At 34.1% G+C, this 16,795-nt stretch overlaps 1 protein-coding gene across 1 annotated transcript in view; it reads left to right on the forward strand.

The window, feature by feature from the left end:
- The window catches only part of LOC126875174 (lachesin-like), a 549,607-nt gene that overhangs the window by 427,618 nt on the left and 105,194 nt on the right, over positions 1 to 16,795 (forward strand). The window contains exon 5 of the mRNA XM_050637912.1: positions 768 to 870. Within this exon, the coding sequence (XP_050493869.1) occupies positions 816 to 870 (55 nt within the window). The 5' untranslated portion in view covers positions 768 to 815. The remainder of the gene's footprint in view (positions 1 to 767; positions 871 to 16,795) is intronic.

A 16,795-nucleotide genomic window follows, 5' to 3' on the forward strand; every position in this document is an offset into this window, starting at 1 on the left:
ATTTAGTAGTAAAACTGGAAAAATTTACCAAATATCCAGCTGGACAGATTGTAAAGCGCAAATTGAGAGTAAAAAAAAAAAGAGATGATACCTGAAATTTTCTTGCGCGTACTTATAAAAATCACAAATCCTATATGTTTACCACTCGAAATTTCTTGCCCGGTCTGTGCAAATAATCTCCAAATTTGTGGAAAACAGATTTTTTTTGCATATGACAACGATCCTAGTAATCGGGTCGTAAAAATTTTAGAATGAGAATTGTAGACATTAAAAATATCTATTGAACGAGACGTCACACGTTAAGATTGATTGATTCGTTGAGCCATAAGGGAAGAAGGATTTTATTTTAGCCATGTGCTCCTTCTCTATCTTTCCAGTCTGTATAACAGACCACAATAGGTACATCTATATACAAACATATTTGATAAATCTTTCATTAATATATTTAACTAAAATGTTTTTCACAAATGCTAAATATTTTCTTCTTATAAGAAACAAATTGCATACGATTTTTAAGTTGTTAGGCATTTTTAGTCAAAAGTAATACTGGTAGCTTACCTTTGTTTTATTGATACTCTTTTACAGGTATCGCGTTTAATTCTTATTTACTCACATTATAAGAAAAGGTCTATAATAATCTTGTATCTATAACAAAGTTCCATTTCGTTGTTCTGCTGTTCAAGTATGCGACATACATAAAATATATACATTTTTCTATACGACAAAATAAATAAAACAAAAACAAATCGAGTTTTGTCTACTTTCAGATCATCAAGTAGTGTGCCAAACTGTCATCGCAAAAGTGGTTAATTCTCATGGCAGCACGGAAACTCGCAGCCCTCTTCACCGCAGTTCTGCATCTTTGCTTATGTGAGTGAGTTTTATTTTCTTCGAATAACTGATTGCTGATTTTTCTACAGTATATTCAAAATCACACACTGCCAGCTCGTACCTGTAAATCTCAAATCGCATTTGCAATTTAACAGAAAGCACTGATCGTTTGAAAATAAACTCCACGCAGACGTACGAAAGAAACGAGAATAGCTGTATGGAATAAATTAAAATTTCGCGTTACACAATTGCATCGATTACTGTCGGATTAATTTTCAGGAGAAAACGACAGATGTACCGGGTAGTGTATGGAAATATATATGCATATCTTATAAAAGAAGTCCAAGTTTAATTTTATTACTCGAATGACATCTAGAAAGAAATTACAATAATTAAAAAGAATAGTGATTAGAATTCAATTTCATCGTTGTTATTAACAATGATCAAAATAAATATATTTTTACCACTACAGCACATAATTAGACTTTTAAAGCAGTCAATACGTTTAATGCCACTATTGGATAGTAGAATAATTACAGGAGAGGTAGCCTCAAAAGTTGAATAATAAATACTATTTGTAAATATTGCAATAGAAAATTTGTATAAGGATAGGTACCGTTAGTTGAACATTTTATGCATTTTTATTGAAATCAGCTTAAGTTTTAATGTATACTAATGGCGTCAGAAGAGAGCTCCGCCTGACAGTCGTTAAGCAATTTATTCTGACCTTGAATAATAGACGATCCGTGCCGTCTATGCCCGAAGGACCACCTAATTACGACGTATTGGGAACGTTATACTAATTGTGTCTCCAAGATGAGATTGGCTGAACTTTACAACGTGGTGAAATTTACCAAACCGACTGAAGTTTGCTCCTTTTGCTTTTAATCTGACTGGTGGCTTTTTGGCTTCTGACTCCGACTCGAAGAATCAAAATTGTTACGCTGGTCACATTCCCCCACCCAGGAGTCATCCTCCTGATCTAAAATCTTCAAAATTGCTAATTAGCTCAGCATCTCCGCGAGAGTTCCCGGTTCTCTCCCAGGAATACGTTCTTCTGCAATAAAGGTAAAGTGATCCTCTCCAAGTCTCAGCAATTGATGCCAGTATTTGACATCAGCGCTTGACGCCAATCGAGACCTTTGCGAATACTTAAAGCCAATTCATCGGCAAGTTAGACCAACCCGGAAGCATCTGCTTCCATTTATTCTATTTATACGGAACTGTTTCTCCGTTTGAAAAATCCATTCTGTACAAATATATGCAACCATTTCCATCAAAGTCAGGTTCAACACCCATTTAGCTGAGATTAGCACAGGATTGCCTCGTGAGCAATTTTTCGAAAGGCTCCATCAGGGGCTGTTCTCTCCCCTCTCCTAGCAAAGAGTGGGGATACGACAAGAGGCGACACTGTTATCCCTAATTGGTTGTTACAATGACTACAGACAAGCGGGATATTTGAAATGACTAAACTCGACGTGTCTCTTTACTTCGCTTTACCCTCTAGTAATTAACAATGCCTTTGTTAATTACTCTCTATTTATATATTACCAATAATGGTTTCCAAAGTATTTAAATCAAACTTATAGGATTAAAAAGTTAGGAGATAAGAAATATAATGTAATTATGGCTTCGTAAGTGACATATTCCAAATATATCACAAAGGTATATTTCATAAATAAGTTACACAAGCATTTATTACAAATAGATATGTTACAAGTAACTTACGGAGATATTTGATATATTCTCAAGTCTAAACAATTTTGCAACTATTGGCTCGGCATTGCCGATTACCAGATCTCATCACAGGGAAGTTAATATGAGTGGAGATTCGTAGCGAATTTTCACGCAAGTTACCGATCGTTACTGAAGCTTGCCAAATGGACATTTAAATTGGTTGTATCGTTTTATCTCTACCTAGAAGTTGTTTCTTTGTCAGGAGGGTTGCCTTTTGTTATATATCCCTACTCTTCGTATCGATCGTCACATTACTGTTTTTAATTTCTGCTTGTCGTTGTCAGTTCGTAAACTTATTACGATTGCAACCAAAATTTATTCGTATGACGAATAACAGAAAAGAGAAAAAAAAACAGTAAATACAGGATTAACATTAAACGCTTAATATTACAACGTTGAAAAAGTAGACGTATTTGGTTATTAATATTTGACAGAAATGCAACATTTAACGATCTTATCATTTCAAACCGTACATTTCAAAAACATTTTTGTTTGTTTTTCAATTATTATTCAACCAGCTGAAAACTAGCTTGCACGCGCATTCAATCACCAAACATCGCAATTAAAAAAATTTTTATCGTAAATAATAAATAATTTGGGAGGAATGTATAATAATACCTTGCCAGTGTATTCTACGCATGAAAATGAGAAAAAAGTATCATACAAACGTAGGCTCAAAAATGCTTTGGTAAAAAATAATAACAAAAGTTCAAAATAACGTTATCCGGCGTGTGTGAGACTCGATAGGACTAGAAAACTTGAACTTTTTTCACAAATTTAAAGGATTAGTTTACTAGATGAAAAAGTACTAGAATTTGTACAACTTTTTTATCAAAGCCTGTAATGAAAATTTAAACTATACGTACTGTAGATTTATGTGAGTTATATACATGTTGAAAATTTTATCGAAATCGGTTGATGCAGAAACAAGCGGCATGCGTCGAAAGGCGTAAAAATCTTTAGATTTATTACAGTTATAGGCCAAAAATCGTGGCAAACTGCGATTTTCATCATTTTTAACCGTTTCTAGCTCGTAGCAACGTTAACCGATTTTGATGAAATTTTCAGCGCGTACATGACTGACATACATTTACCAAACATATTTTTTACGTATATAACGCTACCTCTGTACAGACGTGTTTGTCAACGCTTACATTAGTACGCTTACATTAGAGATAAAATGAACTTGTCGAATAGTTCCATTCCGAACACTTCTTCCTACATGTATAACGGGTGTCCGGACTTTGTTTTTGGTTTAAACATAAAACTACATTGGTACATATACTTTCTTTGTATATTTTATACATGCAATCTTTGTTTTAAATCGTCCGTTTATACCGCCACCTTTGAAATATCCTAATCCTGCCTATCTCTTTCATTTGGAATTCAGTGGCAGAAATTTTTATTATTTTTTCCATTGTTTATACACCACTATATAGATATTGAAGAAAGTTGCGTTAAAATTCATGAGGAGGTAACACATCGACAGATTCACGCGACATACAGTCGGAGACAAAAGTAAGTGGACAGGCAGTGGAAGTCGATATGAATAAAGTTTAATCGAATTAGTACTAGTGTTATATTCTTTAGTTTTATGTATTATGTGCTTCTATACTACATAGATTATTTGGTAAACTATTGAAATTAATATTCACAATTTTTTGTAAACTAGCTATATATAACGAAACTTCATTGATATATATTTTCATTATCCACCATTTGTCTTTGACCACCGGCTGTATATGATACCAAACGTACTTCTACGTATAATTCGAAATCTAAGGCAGAGCATTTTATTTCGTTAATGATAAAATCATCGGTATTGCAGGTATTTAGTACCGGTTGTGCAACACATAGCACAGACGAGCTATACGTATAGACAAATTACCTTATGGGGCTCTGTAGCTCAACGTGACTACCATACCGACGTAGAAATTCGATATTGATTTTAGCGTCCTCTACTCGTAAACGACAGTCACTTGATAAAGTACTTGTTAAAGAAGTATTAGCAAGGGCCAAACAGCATTCATGTGTAAATGCACGTGTACCTATAGAGAGTAGAGACGTTTGATTCGTACAATTAAGGCAATTGCAGACTCGATGCAGTGACGATTTGTGTCGCACGAATATTTCTTGGGTACTTTAGTAATATGTATATGTGTATATTGAATTACAGGCACATATATAAGGGTGGTTGGTAACTGGTGGTACAAGCGGAAAGGGGGCGATTCTACGCGAAAAAAGAAGTCGAAAATATACAATAAAAATTTTTCGTTTGAGGCTTTGTTTTCGAGAAGGTCGACTTTGAACTTTCGCTCGGTACGCGTGCGGTACGTTATAACGGATCTCACTGTAGATCGTTGTCTCGATGGAAAAATTAAAAAAAAAAGAATTTAAAAAAAATTTTTATTCTATATTTTCGACTTCTTTTTTCGCGTAAAATCGCCCCCTCTCCGCTTGTACCGCCAATTACCAACCGTCCTGTATATAAAGAAATAGGCGATCGAGAAAAATGGCGATGGCGTTGCATGCTCTCAACGAACAAAAGTTGATTACATATTAAATTGAGTAGTATCAAACATTTTTATTATTAAACAAAATAATTTCAAAGTTATAAAACATCCTTAAAAGATTCTTTCACAAAAATACATCATAGATGTACATATTTTAAAAAATAAAATTTACTGGTCACATGCTCATAATTTGCAGTTTATCTCACGTAATAATAGTTTACGTTGGACTCATTTATCTAGAAAAAATTTTTCAGTGATTGTTATAACACGTGTATTTCTTTTTATCTTTCTGATGACCCATTACATCTAAAACTAGAGTAAATTAACTAACTGCTGTAAAGTAAAACGAGAAACGGGGAAAGAATTCGCAAATTAATTATAAACAAATTAACTGATTGATTTTAATGAAACTAATTGCGAAGATAGAACTGCGAGGAAGTTAGTTTCATAATTACTTTACGACACTTAACTTGCTTATCTGTTTGCCTGTATCTCGCTACTGTCCCGACAAATATTCTTAGATTTTCAGTTATTTCACAGATTTTTGTCATTTTAAAGTGACCCGCAATGGAATTTATTGTTCTTAGCACAGTAAGCGTAACAATGTTTTCGTACTCTGTTGGTAACGTTGTAAGTGACACGAAAATGGTAACGGGGTTCTAGAGCGCCAGAAATTTAAGCCAAGAAGATACATTGCATGATTGTTCTAGTCTTCATATGTAATAATTTGGTCAATTATATATCTATTATAAATAAATTTATTTTACGAAGTAAACTTTTTCCGACACTTTGCAATGCAAACAACGAGTATATCATTAAACAATTACGTAATAATCAAACTAAAGTTCACGCCTCATAGTATTATAGACAAGTAGCCAAATGCTAATTCTTCGCACATATTAATTTAAAATTACTATTTTATTGTAACGAAGCATCTTGCGCAACTTAATCGTAAAATACGTTTGATAAAAAACATAATTAAAAATGATACGGAGAAACAGCCCCCACTGTTTTTTATCGATCTTCAGAAAACAAAAAAGGAACTGTGGCATCGAAAAAATATTATTATCTCATTCCAACTACTATGAACGAAAAAGAAATCGTTCAATGTATCAGATGGTAGAAATTTGGCCATACAAAAAATTACTGCAATAAAATTCCAGTCTGAGTGATATGCCAAAAATTACTTCAACGCAATACGAAACACGAGAACGCAAAAGTAGTGTCGTACGGTAAGTTCTACAAAATACAAAATAATATGTCTACTAAACTGGTAGTTTTTCGCAATTGGTACGTTAATAACTTTTTATAAAGAATCGTGAGCTGCATTGAATAATGTATTAAAAAGTATATGATTCTATTTTGTATAAAAACAAGGTTGACTTTCACACGGCCTTTATGCTCCCGGCTACAGAAAAATTGGTCACGTCAAAATATGCCCAACCTTGAAGCTATCCAACTTTTGTCTGAAACATTTTCCGATCAAATTTAATAACAACAAAAGTGTTTCAGCTTCAACTCTTAGATGCCTCAGCATGTGCATCAATTAAATAACTAAAATTTGTCAATACCGAAATAATTGTCAACGTTTAAAAATTCATGAAAAAGGGGCCGTGAGCAGAAATTAAATTTGTATCACGGTCGTCGTGGTAATGCGATTGCAGATTTACGATATCATATGATGAAATTCGTGAAATCAAATGGTCTTATTTCATCGTCGATGTACTTGCAGCATTTGATGGAAATAATCTTTATATTGCGGTAGAATGGCGTCGTAACGACCCTGCAACAGCAATGCATCGTCATAGTTGGGCGTAGAGGAGTTTGTAAAATCCACTTAAATCCAGCATGATTCAGTTGGGCACACGACCTCTGAGCTGAATAACGACATAGCCTTTTGAGTAAGTAACAGAACCTCAGGCTTTTTAGACCGATAGGAACGGTTAAAAGGCTATTCGCCACACGGAGCCACTGCCACTTAGTTATGGTACCACATGGATAAATAGAGTTTGTTGTTGCGGTATTTATGACGGCCACGTCGACCTTCTCGTAAACGTATTTCTCTATATTATGAGAAATCACATTTAAGGATTTATCCAGTGGACTTTCAACGAAATGTAATTACCGATGCGCTAGCTCTGTTTGTAATAAGCAGAAAAAGCTATTCAACACTAATCACGTTAAGATTGATACTTGATAATTTCGTTCTGAAAAAAGGTAAAAACACTTTTGCATCAAACTTGCTACAAAATCGATGCAATTTGCAGTAATTCACAAAGTAACAGTGCGTAAAGATATTGTTACATAATAGATACAGAACTCGCTTTTTATGTTTTTTGTTTTGTTTCGATGTCGACCAGTCGCCGGTGACCAAAAGCCAAGTTCAAACTCGACGACGGAGCTCGGTGACTCGAAGTTGCCAATATCGTAAATATTGTCGAACAGAATGAATGTCGAGGAAAGTGTTGTACTCACAAAGTTGCTTTCAAAGAAAAGGGAAGAAAATACCGAGTGCATTTCTTATTAAAGGGAAACCGTACAAAAAGAATGTTTGCCATGCTTCTTAACGACATTAACAAACATGAAAATAAATTTTATAGCTTTACGAGAATGTCGATTAAATCGTTCGATGAGATGTTGAGCGTAATAAAACTATCGATAAGGAAGATGGCTGCGAATATGAGATAGGGTTTGCAGTTTTCTTGGCGAAGAAATAGCTAATAGCTTGGAAATAACTAAGAAGGAAATGCAACAGGCCCACTGAAAAAGAATATGAAAAATAGCACAAAACAGCTACGTACGCATCGTAAAGATACCCAACTATATACAAAATTCTGTTCCGTCTGCAAGAAAGTTGCTCGTTGTGTAAACAATGTGAATACAACTATTTGATTCAATGCACTTCGTTGGTCACCCACATGTTGCAGTTTCTGAACCTCCTGGTCGCCACGCACTTGCCCTTATACGCAGTAGAAACTCCTCTTACAAAAGTATGTCCGAAATAAAAAATTTCCTTGCTGGTAGTTAGTCGATCGTTTGGGGCATAACGTAGTATGATATTTCTTGACATTCGTTAGCTTTTGATTTAGCTACACAGCTGTGAAGAGGTCAGCCACGAAATTCCCGAAAACTATAATTATTGTTTGTTTAATGTAACTAAGTCTACCAGAAGCGAACTTGAATTGCTAGTATTGCATTTTAGTACTTTTGATATTTTTTAAATTTATATATGTATATATGTTTATATAATATTTGCTGAACATTTCCCATTTTTATTGTTTATGTAGCAATTTATGCAGCTTAATGTAGTACTTTCTTGTTGCATTGCAAAGGACGATGTCTTACCTTCGATAAAAAGGAAATTAGCTTTTCTCTTGTGACTTTAATTTTTAAACAAAGAAAAAAATGAATAAAAATAAACATGAATTAGTACAAGTTGTAAAATTGTTATTAATTCGTGAAATAAGATTGAAAAAAAAGTAAAAATGTCAACTTTTAAATGGTTCAGATAAGTTAAAAGAATAAGTTGAAATAAGATAATATTTGTTAAAACGAATAAAAATAGGTTTGTCGATTAGTTTTGAAATAATGTAAATAAAGATTTTATAACCGTATTAAAATTCGTATGATTTCAAATAAACATCCGATTTTGCATTATATCCCCCAATAATTAACTTATAAATACAATTAAAAAATAAGTTTTATTGATTATTCCGCATCAGCGAAACTACAAATATACGTCCAAACTGAATAAAATGAAAAAATAGCCAATAAATATATAATTTTATTCGGAAAATGTTTTTTACCGTGTTCGAGAAAATACTCCACTGCTCGTCGGCGGCCAACGATACATTTTAAACATTTTTCTTGTATTCTCCTATCCTACATAGAGCTGCAAAAAAAAAAAAAAAACACTTACAAATTGTAAACGCATACACGCAGTTGAAAAAGTATCCGTGTGCCGCTCTATACCATAACAATTGTACAATGTCGTGCAATTTCAACAGAGAAAACAATAAATAGTTTCTGCATCATTTAAACACTCGAGAAAATAATATTTACTAATGGTTTCTAAACAGAAAGCAATCGCTTAAAAAGGTTTGAACGTTAAAAAACTCTTATTTTACTGTGATATATTCTTAAACAATCACTCAAGCGGAGACTGTCCAAAACCAAAAATGTACAAAATAACTATAAAAAATTAACTGCCATCATAAACGTGATGTTTTATGCTCCAGGTGTAATCTGTAAATAAATACACGGTGTGTATGTGTAAATCAAAACTCTCACATATGCATCACGTGTTTATATGCTAATATTAATTTCGTATACGTATAATATGTAATATTACATATATGTATATTTCATATACAGGGTAGTACAAGTAGTACGAACGGGCATGGGTAGATTCCTTATGAAAAGATAAACCAAAAATATACAAAAACGATTTTTTCTCGTAGCTTCGTTTTCGAAAAAATTAACTTTGACAGTATTATGAAAGATACTGATTAATTAATGCTGTCATTGACGGGCGTTGAACTGAAGAAACTATTTTTTCTCATTTTATGCTTTTAGTATCGACATATCATTATAAATATTTCAATAGATATTTAATAATAGGAAGTTCCCAAAAAATATTCCTTATTTTCAACGTTGTTATTATTATTATACTTTACATATATTTATTTATCATGTTTATTTGCAAATTTTATTCCGGGAATTATAACTATTTCATTTACTTATATAGATATTATAATAACATATTGTGATATTGGCAAAATAGGTAAAAATAAATTCCTGGCCGTGTTTTAAAAGAAAAATACTTGAAAATAATAACAATACCTGCTCCTAAAATATTTGAAACCATTGACAACTAGTACCAACTCTTCCTTTACATGTCATTGATGTAGATAAATTCGCTTGTGGTAATGGAAGATGTATGAATTCCCTGCACAATGGCTCACAGAGGGGCATTTGATTGGAAAGGCCTGGACGCTACAGTTCCCAAAGCGGCCGCGAATGTGTTAATGCGGAAATTACAGAAATTATCGTTTATCTTGTCGTAAACAGAACGTTACTCGCCGAATCACTGAAGCGAGAACTAATGTCAATGAATTTTGAGTCCATATGTGTTCAGGTATCTGTATAGTTTTTTTTCCTAACTGTTACGAATATACGTTCTTTACAATACAAAAAGTACACGAATAATGTTACCCCATGAAAAAGATTCAGCGGAACGAGCTGCGGTGATCTTGCAGGCTGAATCATCATATTACCAAGATCAATCGTGACATTTTTAATGTTTATGGTCACAAAGACAGGAACGAGGCACTCTAAATGTCACAAGTATCTTGCGCTCGCGAAGAGTTTTCGAACTGAATTTTCTCCAAAACTAAGCCTCAAACAAAAAAATTGTTATTCTATATCTTTGACTTATTGTTTTACAAGGAATTCATCCATGTCCGCTTACGTATACTACTCTTTCATCCTTACTTTGTCTTCAGATTGATATTCTTCAATACCACTTAAGGGTTTATAATATTCGGTTAACAAAATGCAATATGCATTTATGACATGAAACTCCTCGAAACTTCAGCTATGCATCGAGTTCTACCCGATAATTCCTTATGTGTAGGAAATTGTCATCTTCTTTCTTTCCAGTGATGGAGTGCGTTATGATACATGACGACGATTTCAACTTTATCTTTACTGAAACTAAATAATTTGACTCCTCTTGAAACTAGATGCGACTCATTGTTTTTGAAAAGATTGGCGTTTCTATATATGAAAAAGTTGACCACTAATTATGTATATTATCTGTACGTGCCTGTGTATATATGTCGGGGTGGCGTTGTGGATAGGGTTGTGGGTGTTTGGTGAATCCTCATTGGAATTAGCCATCGTTATTGTATAACAAAGGTGCGGTTTATTAACGCAAGTATGGATACCACAGACTTGACAATCAACCACGGCGATTAGGCACTCGCGACACTAGTGACAATGGTCTTAAGTTCGATAGCGAATTCGCGGTCGAAGGGATGATAGATGTACGTGCTCACAAAATCTAAGTCGGATTCTTTGTTAATGTTCACTGATCGTAAGGCGTTACTCTTTTCGTCGATGAGATCGCAAGAGAGAATGACTTTCCGTCCCGATGATGCCACAGAGGAAAAACTATGTGGGGTGTGTCTGTCGAGTGTTACAACTATTTCCTTTTTAAGGGGAGCTATACTGTCACTCCATAACTTTGTTAGACCGTTAGAAACGTTCATCCCTTGACCGCGACCACGTTCGGCGACTGATTGTCGCCTCGAGCCCAAACTCATTATCACAAATCCCAAACAAATAAAATTAGATAGAATGACGACAATTGTTTAATTATGGCTATGGTAGACTTCAGATTACAATTTTACGGATTTTCCCGAAATTCCAAAAGGGAAGGCTCCGGTGTCCTTTCATCTCCGACATATATGTCTGTACATCAATATAATTAAACACAGAGACTTTGTCATTTCTCTCACTGTGACATCAATCCATCTCACTGATTTATATCCTTTATATTCGTTTAAAACCTAAGAGCGATATCTACTTGTTTCTCTTGCTCAAATAAATCATTGCTAAGGAACAACCGAGTTATTTCCAATATGTTTCCTCGATCATAAACTATCGTGTTCACGATTAGAGTTGGATCATATGCTTCTAGCTCAGGTTCCATTATCATTTTCTGACCAATCATCGACACTATCGACGATATTGCCGAAACTAACTATATCATCCTCCGAATCGCTCAAAAGCATTCTTGATGTGTGAGAATAAGAATACTATCATCTTCGCTAAACTCATAATCACGTATCTGCATGTCGTTATCTTCAGAACAGTCTGGTAGTTCGCCCATGAACAATTCACTTACATTTTCACCGTTGCTTCTGGACATTTTTAAGGGTATTTTTTTTATAAAATAAAACACTATTTATTTTCAACAACCGTAGAGATGTAGGAGTGTTTTGGCCGAAGAGTCGATAGCAAGTGAGGCTCGGTGACAGTTACGTGGAAGAGGAAAGCTTGTGATGTGTGTGTTTAGAACATGAGAAAACCCGCTTACCCCGTGTTTTGTCGTAGTGAGCAATAATCCTAAGGAGCGTCTCGATTTCAAGAGAGCTAATAAGTTTATTGCTGGTCCGAGTAAGTATGTTTACATAGCTGACCACCTTGGCCGAAGGATGAATTATAATATGCTTAGGTCACAGGATGTAGCACCTTATACTTTATTTGTTAATATTTATTTTTTACGCCTTATACTATTATGACTTTATTTAGTCATAACTGATATTGTAATTTGTTAATTAATTTTAACATCACTAAATTAGTGTTTTTTGTTATATACTGTACTTTATAAAAACAGAAAAAGTAACGCAATTAATTGGGAAACAATAACTGATAATAACAAAAAAAAAGAAAAAAACGCGCTGCTAAATTCGGTCACGCAGCGATGTCCTTCACAGAGGGGAGATCTCCCTATTCTGTTGGCTAAGTGTTAGCAATAATATTTTATAATACTATAATCGCTTTAACTAATTCCACCATCTTTTGATATACTATGAAGGTTCATAGGAGTTGTATAATGCGGAGAACCATTAATACGGTGGTCAGAATTTTCTATAGAAGAAGAGGTTCTGAAAATTTCAAGGTTATCTCTTGCGGCGACCTCTCTACACTTATCACCGCAAAGATTTTCATTCAAGACAGTCTCCGAATACTCGTCTTACTATCCTTTCCTAAATGTAGATCCTCTGACCTGACCTTCACTATTTCAGCGTCTAAGATACAGTCATGCAAAGTCGCCTTATCAATGAGTCCACTAGCAGGCTCGGGTCAAATGCTGTCTCTATATCTTTCTGCTCTTTTCCTCCCTTCCTTGCTTCCTTACAATATCACGCTGTATTGTTCTGACAAGAGAAGGACCACAATTGGGCGATTTCGATTTTGTTGGGCAGATTTTAATTCTACGAGTTGTTAATATATGTGTCTTGAATGCTATGCGTAAAATATTCGATGTAGTGATAACTGTCGCCACGATTTTATTGGCTATTTCTGATGGTGCGACAAAAGAAAAATGTTTCAAATAAAAGTGGATCAGTGTTTGGCAGGCTACAAACTGCTGCTTAGAAGGTTTCCGGAGAGTTATTTTTCGATAAGATGTCACGATCGTCTTGACGTTTTTAAATGACACAACTCGCAAAAGCTCGTTAAAATCAAAGTTAGTCAGTTGGAGTGCTCCCCTTGTAAATGTCAAATATTTCTTGTTTCTCGTAGAATAGAATATGATGATTTCAATAATCTATCTGCTAAATGATTCCATGTTTAATGTATCTATAAAATACTCTGAAGGTGTATGGTGTCATACAGGGCATTTCACCTAAGTTGACCATCTTAAACATCTCTGTTATTTCTTATGATAGAAAAAAATATCAGAGGAAGAGAATACTCGTTTGGAAGGGACAAATTTTTTTTATTTATTTATTAAAATTTACAATCGATTTTCGCATTGAGAATTTTCAATAATTTTTTCTGGCGTGGCGTAGTGACATGGCTAATTATTTATAATAAGTTAATGCTTATTATAGATAGGTATAATTTATAAGTAATTGTTATAAGTAAAAATATTACTTAATATAAGTATCTAATTAAATCTAGTGTTTAGGTCTAACGGGTAGTGTCTCTTCAGCCTGCGGATCTGGTCCGACGTATCGAGTAATCCAGTAATTAGGGGGTTTCGATGTTTGTTGACTCTTTTGCTATATCTATCACTATATTTTGCTATTTCCTCTTTGACTGTGGGTATCTTAAGGTCGCGATGTATTAGTTCGTTGGTGACATACCAAGGTGCATTTATAATGGATCTTAGCGTGGAAGGGACAAATGAAGGGCAAAAATGTGACCTTGAGAAAACATTTTTCAAAAGATTTCAAGGTCATTTTTAAATGGCGCTGTATATTTTTATTACAACACTCTTGTAGTTCATATAAAAACAAATTCAACCATGTGCATGATCACACGTTGACCTTCTCGTAACCTGCAACGAGAAAATCATGTTTGTATAGAGAAAAGGCAAAAGTAATATTTGTATATTTCAATGGAAAATATTTATTTCAGAAGATATTCAAAATGTGCACCATTAACTTCAGTACACTTTTGGACCCTACATTTTCAAATACTTCTATATTAGTTGATATACATCCATGTAGAACCTTTTGTCGTATGTTTTCCGGTGTAATGCCAGAAATACAAACGCATTATTTTTCTTATTTCTATTGACCAATCATTATGCGATTACCGAAACAGACTACAAACAATGGTGTTTCGTGCTATCAGTTTTATGAAGCATTGGAGTAACTCATATCTATTTTTTTTTTCAAACTCGTTTCCTTTGAAAACGAAGCTTTAAACAAAAAATGTTGTGCTTTTCTTCGGTCTATTTTTACATGCAGAATCATTATCCGTTGTACCACGATTTTAGACACACCTCGTGTGTTAACTTTGAAGATATTTTAAATATTCAGTTTTATTCTCTTTCGGGATACCATTTTTGTTTCGCCGCGTGGCCAGATGCATTGTCTGTTTTTTCAGATGCATCATCGTGTTTCACATTTGCCACACTATCATCCACACATTTACACGACTCGCACCGGTCACTACGCAACATCCTGTATATATTGTAACATGTCTGGATTAATTACGTAAGGCCTAGGTTGACTTTTTTAAAAATGAAACTTATTTAATGTGCTTTGGAATTGTATGCATATCATTAGCTCAATACATTTTTATATTGTAGTATAAATTAATTGAAATCATCCTCAATTTTTCGTGGCAGAAGTACACGGTGATTTATCGAAAATTAATATTTTTTTTACATCTTTTATTTATTTTTTAGTTTATTATTTAAAATTATTTTTTTCAAATATTCTACATTAGTGGAATGCCATTTATCTGTCAATCTATTCTTCAGTTCATTAACGATGTATTTATTTGGAGGTTTTATAAATTCTAGAATCAAGTTTATCCCATGAATTGCCTATAGAAGGTAGATCTGGAAATTGGGATGGAAAACGCGCAACATACATGAAATGTAATAAAATTTGACAATTTATGGAATGTATTGTATGTATACTTACTAGTAAATGGTTAAAGCGATAAAACGTGTGTCGAAAAGCTTCTGTTGAAATTCGGGAGTAATTAATTCGTCACAAACTAATAAATCTTCTCGTGAGATTTACCTACTATTACAAATTGGACAATTTACGATTAACGATATAGCAAGGCACAGTGCAGTTTGGAAACCGGATCCAAAGTGGAATACAGCAAAGAATAATTGGAAAAGTTGATCGCATTATAAATTGAAAGTCTATCGTGAAAATGTTGACATATTATGCCAGTAACTCATACTAGTCACTGTATTGTAACAACACACTTACACGATGAGTCTTTCAGTCTTATGGAAACCAATGGAATGATGAACAATGTAATATTTTTGATACATGTACATTTATTGGAATAAATAGCAACAGAAATATCGAGAAATTGGGTGTTTTAACGCGATAATGACTCGAAATATTGAACACCTATTGAACCATTGAACACCTATCAATAGAGGCAACACAGCGTGTAAATAAATTTGAAGATACAAACGAGGTACGATAAAAGAGACAAATCTAATCAACTGCATACCTGGCCTTCGTACTCCTAATACGAAAATTTTATTACAAAATATGAAAAATAACAAATATGTTAGCGACAACTTCGTGTCGATATAATGGAAGATAGTTGGCCGCTATTTGGGCTTGCAATAATGTATGACTGGGCCGAAGGCAGGCTGCTTGAGCGAATTTTTGCAAAGCCGATAGCCGAGCTGTTTGGAGGATGCGTGAAACAGTTTGACGAAGGATAAATTCATAGAGACATATACTGAACGTTGCAATGTCAAAGAATAAAAAATAGAGAATCGAGACTTTGTTTAAAGGATCTGGCCACGGAAAGAGCAAGGCGGTGATTGTTAGCTTTCGTTAAATGGATTGTGAGAGACCGCGCGACGCTTACCTCAGAACTTTAGAGGCGCAAAGTATTAACAAAATTCACTTTTAGCGTATATATGTAATAACGTGAATGCTTAGGGTAAATCGGACGATCGATTCTGGAAAATCGAGTTTATTTTGAGAATAATGAAATTAAATACAATAACAGTTAATAACAAATCTACTACAAATTTTACAAATTTTAGCTGGAAAACTGAGAATCGATCTTAAATTAGTGTTCTTCTCTCGTGATCTATTCTATTCAGCAAATGACTGCCGGTAAAACAAAACAAAAGTAAAAATGTCGCTTGACGGGTAGTTTGAATTCTATACAATTTCCATATACATATATTGCGAGATAAAGCATGAAATTCTTTCGTAACACAAAGTGACTAGAAACTTTTGAGCACGTCAAATTACCAGTTTTGTAATTAAGTATACCTAGTGTAGTAATGATAGAGTGTCGTTCATATATAGAACTTTGTGACTCGATGTACGAGGTTGAGAAGTAAAGGGGCAGTGTGCGTTTCTGTTCGTACACTCACTCTATTAGCTGCCAGGTATGGAGACAGCGCATAATGTAACTTTTGCAAGGACGATGACGGCAGTAACTCGAGACGCAGCAAGCGCCGATGTGGATCAAAG

Source organism: Bombus huntii, chromosome 17 (genome assembly GCF_024542735.1).
Source record: "Bombus huntii isolate Logan2020A chromosome 17, iyBomHunt1.1, whole genome shotgun sequence".
NCBI lineage: Eukaryota > Metazoa > Arthropoda > Insecta > Hymenoptera > Apidae > Bombus > Bombus huntii.